The sequence below is a fragment of the Saccoglossus kowalevskii genome, chromosome 4 (assembly GCF_978046115.1).
Source record: "Saccoglossus kowalevskii chromosome 4, keSacKowa6.1, whole genome shotgun sequence".
Classification (NCBI taxonomy): domain Eukaryota; kingdom Metazoa; phylum Hemichordata; class Enteropneusta; family Harrimaniidae; genus Saccoglossus; species Saccoglossus kowalevskii.
This window is the reverse complement of record NC_140644.1, coordinates 14,550,101-14,561,542: the sequence shown is the minus strand read 5'-3', so window position 1 is coordinate 14,561,542 and position 11,442 is coordinate 14,550,101. Positions and strand designations below refer to the sequence as shown.

Sequence of the window (11,442 nt, the reverse complement as noted above, 5' to 3'; positions counted from 1 at the left end):
TCTCGACCAATTAGAATGTTGCATGGTACGATTTATTTACAACACTGGACTTGCATACTGTCCCTTGTTTATTTTTTAGTTTTTCAATTAAATAAAATATTGAAGTGTATAAATAAAAGTCCCTTGTTTATTTCGCTGTAACCCTGTAAATGGTTACATGCCCATGATATTTTATTTTATTTAACACAAAAAAACGAGAATGTATGCAAGTCAAATACAAGACATGTGCATCTATTATGGGATTTGGGTATTGTTAAGTTTGTTAAATATTGTTTTTGAAAATTGAATTTAGAAAGCCATAACAGCAAAGAATTGTTAAATGGTTAATACCATAAATGTCTTACGACTTAATTATTAATTTCATTTTTTTATTTATTTATTTTCTGTTCTAGGAATAAACTCTGTGGACAAAATATAGGAAACAATAAACGAAAGCGGTATATTTGGTTTACAACTAGCCCTGGCTGCTCTTGCGTCTTTCAATTTCTTCAGCGAAATCATTCAGTTTAATTTAGCAACATGTAAGCTACGTTGCAGGTGAAGTTAATAGAGTGGAGAAATTTCCTTCGTGCAAACTGTTGGTGCTGACTAATTTTTTTTCAAATTAATACATCCAGTCTGTGCTCGATATATTTAGCTTTATTCTTGGGATAACTTCGGTTTCATCCATATCTTAGTTTTCTTTATAATTTTCTTGTGATTATTAATGAGCACCAAAGCTCTTAACCGACAAGTATTTTAGCTGATCAATTTTGATTACATTTTAACCAGAATGGTTTATTGTGAATGAAAAAACACAGATTACAATTTTATTACAGTGCCAAAATTAGTCTTTGAACAAATCGAGTCTGGTATTCATAGCAACATGTTCCATTTAACGACAGGCAAACTAAAATACAACTGGTGTACCGTAGAAGGCTTCATTCGGAGATTGCTGTAAATATCGACACGTCACAGGCATGAACGCTTTAAATATTCAGTAATATATGCTGATTAAATCGAGGGAACACAATCTGGTGACAATCCTCTTATGTTGTCCTAAAACCAATTGATAAATAATATATCATGTCATAGAATACGGCTATCCTCGGGGCGGAGCTACGTCACAAAATGTTTCACGCTGCTAAGACGCGCACCAATGTACCATGTATTTCCATGGGCTCTGTGCGAGCTGCTTTGGAACGCCAGAAGAGACGGTGAAAACAGCTAAATTCGAGAAAACAGCGCAAAATTGTGAATTGAATACTAAAACAAACGTTATTGATTTTGTATTTTAAATTATATTTTAGTGACTTCGACATATTTGTATTGCCTTCAATATGCATAAACAATTTACGGGTGTGAATTGTAGTAACATCATTTATTTTAGTCTGTAATTTGATATTATATATGTAAACTCACATTCTCAAATTCCATAACACGCGTGCCATATATTAGTTTTGCTGTCAGCATATTCCATGGCAACCCTTTAATATGACTGCAGTTCTTTTTTTTACATTACGTCCACATTCTGTTTTGACTCCAGGTTGTAGATTACAAATTATTGAATTCCCATTTAGATTTTCGATCATTTTTCGAAGAAGTAAGATTGACTTAACGCTCCTTGTGATATAAGATTTATTGCAGCAGAAACTGAGTAAATTAGCTCTACGGAAATAAATAAATATACAGAAATACGGGACAGATAAAAAACCTCAAACCTTCGCAGTTAGTTCAGAGCTTCCGGGTTTATTTTCGATTCCGACTCGAATTGATTGATACATATTACGTTATGCGATAAACACTCGCGTCTGCCGATGTTAACCTAAGAGGCAATGTCGTGGGATTATGTATATGTATTATGTGGGATTATGTATAAGTACAAATTTGGCACATTGCATTGCACCAAGTGTGATTTATATCTATTTGAATAATTCTCTTCCATAATCTCACAAACACTGTAGTAAAATCAAATACACATCGTAGATGATGCTGGTGAGTTGAAATCAATATTCAAAATCATTTCCTTTATTTCATTTTTATTTCTTAGACAACGCTGGAATTTTGAATCCGAGAATTTCATAATCTAACCTATAGTAATTAATGAGTTGATCAATAATTTTGTGTGGCAGAGTTGACATTGTTTCCTTGAATCTGACGGAGCCTGTTCTCTCCTGAACTTCTGGATAATGGAATAAGTCACCTACTGCCAGCTGTACAAAGTAAGGAGCATCTTGAGCGAGGTGGTCCATGTGTCCAACAAATGTGTAATTATATGAACAAACGTGAGAGACTAGGTATTGACGTTCCCAGTGCCAAGATCGTGCTGGTTTCGTGTCATAATCAATAATCATCTGTGCAAACTGACTAAACGTCAAGTACGGTTTATTATTCATAGTGGCATTCACGTGTCCATTTCTCATATACTTATAATATTGATTGAAATAACTAGTTGACTGCGGTGTATCGGGAGAAAATACAAAGTGGTAATATGAAACAATTCGTTCTAGCGGTTCTCGGAAGAACACTCCTCTAACGTACTGATCAATCTCGGATGACGTCAGAGATGACAAGATTCTTCTGTTTTCGGCATCATCAGATGTTGGATCGATTTCACGCATCACTCTTCTCCAAGTACGTGACCCCACTTTAGATATGAGTTTGATTATAACTTTGTACTTATGCGATACTAATAAAGAATCTATATGCGAGTTGTTATAGACAATATTGTGTTTAGTACATTCAAGTGCAGCTCTTTCTAATCTTTCCTGACTGGCTTGTCTTGGGTCATAGGGGTTTTTTACTGGTTGTTTTACGGAAACCTGGAAGAGATTCAGATATAGCACTACTTGATGATTATATTCAGTTCAATATTACATTGTGAGCTAACATAATGCTGTCTAAGTGAACTAAGACCATGAACAACAAAGTAAAGACTACTTTCAGTGAGAGTATTAGTTCAAATGTTGTTATATCTATAGTGTACTGGTATGCGTTTGAGATAGTCATTTGTCAATGTTTTTGATAACACTTATACTAGTGCATCTATTTTGCGTTTTGTGTATTCAATTTGTTAACTTTGTTGAATGCAGTCTTTCAAACTTGAATTTAGAAAGCCATATATAGCAGCAAATAATGGTTAAATCCAATCTGCTTCATCAATCAAATGTTTCTAGCCACATTTATTAAATACGTGGAATCTACGCATTTAATAAATTCACAAAACCCAAATCGAGGTTTTGCTCTGCCCTGTTGCCATTCCGAAAGTATCGAAATCAATCTGAAAAATCGAAAATACACATATAATATTTGAAAACCATGTATATTTATTTGTGATCCTGTATATATAGAAATTCGAAAGCAAAGTTATGTGCTTTATTGGAATAAATATAGTAATGATTGATACATATTTTGGGTCACGCTTTGTTTGTCCCCAACACATGTAACTACGAGCGTTAGTCTAAATACTATATACGTATGATGCATACATCAATGAAAAGGTAAATCGTTTTATCAAATCAGTGAAAAGGTAATATCAAAGTATAACATCAAGAATAGTTACCCTATGCTTTATTGTTGTCGTGTTCTTCACTGCATTATTTATAGTAGCACGTGGAACATTGTTTTTGTCTCCGATTTCTGGAATGAACAATACAAACACAAAACAAAATAAACAACAACAATGGCAAATCGACGGGGATAATCCTTCTATATTTAGGCGGACTCACACTTATGATTGCTTGTTCATTATGTTAAATGCGTTTTTTTTATTTCAATTACACACACTACGCGGACATCGAAATATACATTCACCAAAGAATCCCAAAACTCGAGATTCGGGAAATGCTGGTTAGATAGATAGAGATATATAGTATTTTGTTATTTTGTTCCTCAATTCAGTCATGTAACACCAATATGATTTGTTCTCATTTGTCCTGTGACATTGTAAGAAAACCATTATTATTATTAATATATAATGTAGATTGTTAATGTTGTTAATATCAAAAATAAACTGTCAATGAACAGGTGAGATCAAAAATATATTATTTTTGTTGTGTTGTATATTCCAACGTTTCGAATGTGATGCATTAAGTAATATATTAAAAATGCACTTACTTTTAATAAAAGTCAAATATTTTTGAGGAAGTCTCATCACTGTTATCATACCACCTAGCAGAATGATGAATACCAGTTTCTTTGTATTCATGTTGCTGTAAGCAATACATTAATTTGTGCAGAATGGCATAGAATGAAGCAAATTGTGACCGAATTTGAATGCACTGGCATTTCTATTGGCATTGTGGGTACCGGATACTATACGCACCATGTTTTGTTTTATCATATTTTCTTTATGTTTTTAGGGTTATTGAATTTCAAAGCTCTGACGCCAATGCACACAAGAATAAACAAGGTGAAAAATGGGTTAAATGGGCATGTTTAGAAGGAAGTTGTATTTTGTTATATTTGTCTCGATAGAATAGATTAGGGCGCTTGTAGGATAAATGAAATAATGCTTATAAATGAATCTTTGCCACGCATGCATATCGTATTCAGGTAAATAACAACAGTATCACTAACCTGATTGAAATTGCCCTGTGCTGTGAAAATTGTTTAGAAATTGATAGTTTACATAAAGATAAGGTAGCAGTCTGCAGCTTCCCTAGGTATATCGATAATTAGCCATTGCAAAAATCCAAAATAATTATGCGTTATACTGTCCATGTATTTCTATGAGCATATATTATTGTTATTATTATTAATAATAACAGTAGTAATTAAAAACAGACAGGAAATGAAAGTAGACAACTTAATTTTTTATGTTTATGGAAACTTTCATTACACCCGCGTTCACCAAGCTGTCTAAATAGAATAGGGGGCCTCAATAGGTCGTAATATGACGGGGAGGGGTACAAAGTTGGCATCATGAACACTCGCAATGATTGATTATAATTATAACTAAGCATGTGTTGTGTATAATTATCATTGTTATCACCTGATTCGCACAATCACTGTGACAGTTATGCATCTCTTCAAAATGATGTCGAAATGTTTCGGCCTGCTTTATTTATTATGTACGTTGGTAATTTTCCAGATGCTACGAAGTCGTTCATATGCTCTTTTGTAAGATATCTAAGTTAACATCAAGCCTACTGACACGTATTCCTCGTAATTGTATTTTAATCAAATAATTTCAAACTATAAATAGACGGTTTTAAAAGTAACGCATTTCTAAATGCCACGTGACATGCGTATTCCATATCCCATATTGTATTGTTACGAATAAATTTGCAATACTGCATGAAACTTGGAAGTATTGGAAGTACAAAATATCTATTATGCCTTCCCAGAAAACAACATTTAAGTATTTTTGACGCGAGGGACTGGTTCATATTATTTTCTTCAGGCAACTCTCAGACGGCATCATTGTTACTTACCTGTCTGGTGCATCCCCGTGACTTTTTGATTGTTGTCAGTCGTTTTTTTTCTGTTCATAATCTCATGGATATAAACCAAGATATAGTTCGAGTATGTTATTTTTTTGTGTTAACAAATATATGTATTGTTTTCTGTTTTGTTATTAACTTGCAAAATGCAAAACGATCTACGACTGGGTATGTTATTTTCCCTTTTCTAAATATGATGTTAAGTTTACACGTGCACCTGCCTTTTACGAGTTCATTGAGCTGCATTTAGTCGCATAAGTTGGTACACCATCATACATTTTATAAAAAAAAACATACTCACATAATGCTTAAACACAATAATATTTCACCACGTGTTTATTACCTGAATTCTCTTCTATAAAGAACCCGAATGACGCCTAGAAAATGAAATGTAGGCGGACCAACATATGTCAGAGTTGCGTCAGCTCAGTTGTGTCATCTCCCGTTATGCATACAAGAACACGAACATATATACATGAATTTCTTATTCATTTCTTAGGAAAAACTGGAATATTGAATCCGAGAATTTCATAATCTAGTCTATAGTGATCAATAAGTTGATCAATTATTTTTTGTGACAGAGTTGACATTGTTTCGTTGAATTTACTCTTGCCCCTTGTTCCGTGAACTTCTGGATAATGAAATGAGTCATCAAATGCCAATTGTACGAAGTATGGTGCGTCGTCAGCTAAGTGGTTCATGTGTCCAACAAACGTGTAATTAAATTCACATATTCGTGACATTATATATTGACGTTGCCAATGCCAAGATTGTGCCGGTTTTTGACCATGATCAATAATCATCTGGGCAAGCTGACTGAAAGTCAAGTACGGTTTATTATTCATAGTGGCATTCACGTGTCCTTTTCTCATATACTCATAGTAGTGACTGAAGTATTGAGTGGAAGACATTGAGTAGGGAGAAATCACAAAGTGGTAAAACGATACAAGTCGTTCCAGGGGTTCTCGGAAGAACACTCCTCTAACGTACTGATCAAACTCGGAAGACGTCAGAGAGTTGAGTCGACGTTTGTTTTCACCACCCTCACATGTCGGGTCAATTTCACGCATAAATCTTCTCCAAGTGCCTGACCCAACTTTAGCCATGACATTAATTATAACCTTGTATTTGTTTGATACTAATCGAGTTGTGCTAGTGTCATTATACACAATATTGTGTTTTGCGCATTCAATTGCAGCTCTCTCAAGTCTTTTCTGACTGGCTTCTCCTGGGTCATAGGTGCGGTCCACAGGATACTCTGTGGAATCCTACATGAATATATAACATACAAAGCATTGAACTGCTTTACCGAAGATTCTGATGTATCAGTTATTTTCAGTGCAATTCGCGATCAAATGAACAGATTTGCCAAGTTGGTGCAATGTATCCAGACACGCAATGATACTTAGTACATTAATAAATAAGGTGTTTAGTAACTGGCTTATTCTTAGTAATTAGGCACATTTATGTTTCACAAAATGTTATGATATCTGGTTTATCCGATATCTCATAAAACATTTATACAGTCACCCTGTGCATTACCTTTATGTTTTCTGTTACTTGATTCTTAACAATCCAATCCGCGGCACGTGGACTGTTGTTGTCCTTGCCCACAAATCCTGTTGAAAGACAGCAATATATTTCCTGTAATTATAGTATTGTTGTTGTTAAATATGTTATAAATATGCGAATATGTTAATACTGTGTGAAATATGTTAAATGATATTCCAGGGTTGTATATTTCTATGTTCTTCTGGTCTTGAGTATTGCATTCAGCTCCATAATAGATATATAATATTCATTCTGGAACAATTACTGGAGAAAATAAAAAACATGCTAAACAGTGTACAAAATATGGAACAATATTCAAATAAAATAAATTATATATAATAAAAAAGTGTTCCTTATAGTATTTGTATATAAATACTGAATGTCACTGTCTCTGCGAAAACAGGAGAGACATGATTTTGAGAGACAGTTCAGTAGATCGCACGCTACCACGGAGAACACTGTATGTATATATGTATGTATGTATGAATGTTATAAATTTAATTTCACTTACTTTCAATAACAGTTAGATATCTATTCGGAATTATCATCACCGCTATTATCGAGATACAGAGAATTATAATGAAAAACAGCTTCTTTGTATGCATGTTTCTGTAGTCAGTAAGACGTGTACGGTGCTATCTAAAAATGTGAAAAAATAAGTCAGAGAATGGTGTCCTTGGAAAGCCAAATGTTACAAAACAAAACTAGAAAAAACAAACACATATTGACTTGATGCTTAAACACAATAATATTTCACCTTGTGTTTATTACCTGAATTCCTTTTACAGAGAACCCAAATGACGCATAGAAAATGAAATGTAGGTGGACAAACATATGTTAGAAAGAGTTTTGTCAGAACAGTTGTTACGAGAAAATGTTAAATTATCAAAACTTCACCAACGTTTTTTAAAATCGTATTTATGTAAAACATAAATCCGAAGCCATTCCAAGATAGATGTTCTGGGGCTCAAATATATGACGTTATGAATACACCTATGTAATTGATTAAAACATTGTTGGAACAGTAACATTCATTCCATATTTAGGGATAATACGAAACACTCGTTTTTATTCCAGTTTGTACTTCTAATGTAGAATACATATATATGGAAATTTATTCTTGAACTCAAATCATTAACATATATATTAAACAGATGGGAGGATAACATAATTATACGTAGCGATTAGTGTTAACATTGTTTTTCAGGTATTATTGTGTACATATTTTGTTTCATTAATTATTTTACTGTGTTAACAATATTTTACCATTGTTTCGTAATTAATTATAGTGTAATTATAATACCATTATTGTGTAATTATAATATAATTATTGTGTAATTAATATACCATTATATTGTAATTAAAATACCATTATTTTGTAATTAATATACTATTATTGTGTAATTATAATACCATTATTGAGTAATTATAATACCATTATTGCATAATTAATATACTATTATTGCGTAATTATAATACATATATAACGTAATTAATATACCATTATTGTGTAATTATAATACCATTATTTTGTTATTAATATACTATTGTTTTGTAATTATAATATCATTATTGTGTAATTAATATACCATTATTTTGTAATTATAATACCATTATTTTGTAATTAATATACCATTATTTTGTAATTATAATACCATTATTTTGTAATTAATATACCATTATTTTGTAATTATAATAACATTATTTTGTATTTAATATACCATTATTTTGTAATTATAATACCATTATTTTGTAATTAATATACCATTATTTTGTAATTATAATATCATTATTTTTTAATCAACATACCATTATATTGTAATTAAAATACCATTATTTTGTAATTAATATACCATTATTGTGTAATTATAATACCATTATTGCGTAATTATTATACCATTATTTTGTAATAATAATATCATTATTTTGTAATTATTATACCATTATTTTGTAATTATAATATCATTATTGCGTAATCGTAATTAATATGCCCTTATTTTGTAACTTCATACCATTATATTGTAATTAATATACCATTATTGTGAAATTATAATACCATTATTGCGTAATTATAATGCCATTATTGCGTAATTAATATACCCTTATTGTGTAACTTTACACCATTATATTGTAATTAATATACCATTATTGTGTAATTATTATATCATTATTGCGTAATTAATATACCATTATTTTGTATTTAATATACCATTATTGCGTAATTATAATACTATTATTGTGTAATTATAATAGCATTATTATGTAATTAATGTACCCTTATTTTGTATCTTTATACCATTATATTGTAATTAATATATCATTATTGTGAAATTATAATACCATTATTGTGTAATTATTATATCATTATTTTGTAATTAATATACCATTATTTTGTAATTAATACACCATTATTGCGTAATTATAATACCATTATTGTGTAATTATAATAGCATTATTATGTAATTAATGTACCCTTATTTTGTAACTTTATACCATTATATTGTAATTAATATATCATTATTGTGAAATTATAATACCATTATTGTGTAATTATTATATCATTATTGCGCAATTAATATACCATTATTTTGTAATTAATATACCATTATTGCGTAATTGTAATACCATTATTGTGTAATTATAATAGCATTATTATGTAATTAATGTACCCTTATTTTGTAACTTTATACCATTATATTGTAATTAATATATCATTATTGTGAAATTATAATACCATTATTGTGTAATTATTATATCATTATTGCGTAATTAATATACCATTATTGTGTAATTATAATACCATTATTTTGTTATTAATATACCATTATTGTTAAATTACAATACCATTATTTTGTAATTAATATACCATTATTTTGTAATTATAAAACCATTATTTTTTAATTGATATACCATTATTTTGTAATTATAATACCATTATTTTTTAATTAATAAACCATTATTTTGTAATTATAATACCATTATTTTGTAATCGATATACTATTATTATTTGATCATATCAAACTGCCAATATCAACACGTTTAAACCTCGGTTTTGCAAACGATCAGTAATACTTTCAGTTAGAAACACTAACATGTGTGGGTTCGAGTGAGACTCTCTATTCTTGTCTGGTATACCAACAAAAATGACTACATTTTGCTCCATATCATATATCTTCATCTGTGAAGTGTATCAAATTATTAATCATTTTCTCATATGTGTAACATGTATATAATAAGTTACCAAACAGTCGTATTCTAGAATCCTCCGTAATACGAAAATATAGACAAAACCAAAAGATTATTTTGACGAAAGATAAGTTCGGTTACAGGCGTAATAGGAATAAAAACTCGCATACTGCATATGATGTAACATGTCTGCTGACACGTATTTTTGGAAAGTTTTTGTATAGTAGATTGGAAACTCTTCTGACAGTGTTGAATACATTCTTCGTCATATTTAATCTGTGTAATCTTATAATTTTCTCCGTAATTTAACCAAACGCGTAAATTATAAATGATAACATTTGAAAACTCCGTGATATAGCGTTGGCATATTTCGAAAGGTATTTCGCCGCGAAATGTACAGTACAATCATCAATCGTAGTTATGCATTACCAATATTAGTAATAGTTGCATATTTAAACTATAATCATGTTTGCCTAATTAAATAAAATGATATGTTTATGAGAATTTTCTTTCTCACGTTTGACCAAAGACTCCCGTTACTTACGCTCAGCGATGCCAGTAGGGAAGTTGCTCCACGATTCGATCGGGTCAAACTTTATATATAATACAAGAAATATTACATATATAAATCGAAACACACCTAAAGTCAAGTGAGAATAATTCTACTAACCTTCTGGGAGGTACTGTGTAAATTGAATCAGGAGTTCACACACTTTCGTTCTCAAAGATGAGTGATTGAATATTACACAAAAGCTGTCTAATTATGATGATAATTATATCACCGTGTTATAATATTCTAAACATGTGTGCCTCCATGCATTGCGCTGAGCTTATATTAATAAAATATAGTTACATCTAAACTGCTATTCAATTTAATCCCATAATTTCAGTCAACCCAAATTAAAATAATATGTTAGGAGAATCCTATGATCATACAAACACGCCAAAGCTGAACATAATGGTGTCTTGATCGATGCCATTATATTTGTCGGAACGGGTTCCACTGGCAGCTTTTTTGTTTGTTTGTTTTTTAAACAATGCGTATATTCGACATTCTCGATTGATAAAGTTCATAATTTCGCATATAAATCACACATCAGCCTGAGGATATCTATCTCGCGTCTATATCTCTAATTTTATTTCATTTCATAATGTAATCATTATTATTTTTTGTATTTAATTTTTAAACAATTTAATCATTATGTTAACTTTTTCATTACGAAAATACCCTAATGAAAGATTCCTAGTTATCCATGCCCGACTCATCTAATATAAAAAGCAT

The 11,442-nt window shown here is 30.6% G+C and overlaps 2 protein-coding genes across 2 annotated transcripts; both read right to left on the bottom strand.

The window, feature by feature from the left end:
- Window positions 1-1,964: 1,964 nt before the first annotated feature.
- Window positions 1,965-4,635, bottom strand: LOC102807404 (carbohydrate sulfotransferase 9-like). The gene is made up of 4 exons (XM_006818731.3): window positions 4,558-4,635; window positions 4,096-4,190; window positions 3,542-3,618; window positions 1,965-2,801 (listed from the first exon to the last, which is right to left on the bottom strand). Exons 2-4 carry the CDS (start codon window positions 4,184-4,186, stop codon window positions 2,019-2,021), a joined length of 951 nt encoding a protein of 316 aa, XP_006818794.2. The 5' UTR covers window positions 4,187-4,190; window positions 4,558-4,635; the 3' UTR covers window positions 1,965-2,018.
- Window positions 4,636-5,725: 1,090 nt separating this feature from the next.
- Window positions 5,726-7,609, bottom strand: LOC146746640 (carbohydrate sulfotransferase 11-like). Its single transcript, XM_085498506.1, has 3 exons — window positions 7,486-7,609; window positions 6,966-7,042; window positions 5,726-6,691 (listed from the first exon to the last, which is right to left on the bottom strand). The coding sequence occupies exons 1-3, from the start codon at window positions 7,577-7,579 to the stop codon at window positions 5,912-5,914; spliced, it is 951 nt and encodes a 316-aa protein (XP_085354632.1). The 5' UTR covers window positions 7,580-7,609; the 3' UTR covers window positions 5,726-5,911.
- Between the last annotated feature and the right edge of the window lie 3,833 nt (window positions 7,610-11,442).

Coding starts and splice junctions, on each gene's coding strand:
- LOC102807404 (XM_006818731.3), bottom strand. CDS start 4,186: ATGAATACAAAGAAACTGGTATTCATCATTCTGCTAGGTGGTATGATA. Junction 3,619..4,095: donor ATATTTGACTTTTATTAAAA/GTAAGTGCATTT, acceptor TGTTCATTCCAG/AAATCGGAGACAAAAACAAT. Junction 2,802..3,541: donor CGACAACAATAAAGCATAGG/GTAACTATTCTT, acceptor AATCTCTTCCAG/GTTTCCGTAAAACAACCAGT.
- LOC146746640 (XM_085498506.1), bottom strand. CDS start 7,579: ATGCATACAAAGAAGCTGTTTTTCATTATAATTCTCTGTATCTCGATA. Junction 7,043..7,485: donor ATATCTAACTGTTATTGAAA/GTAAGTGAAATT, acceptor GTCTTTCAACAG/GATTTGTGGGCAAGGACAAC. Junction 6,692..6,965: donor AAGTAACAGAAAACATAAAG/GTAATGCACAGG, acceptor ATATTCATGTAG/GATTCCACAGAGTATCCTGT.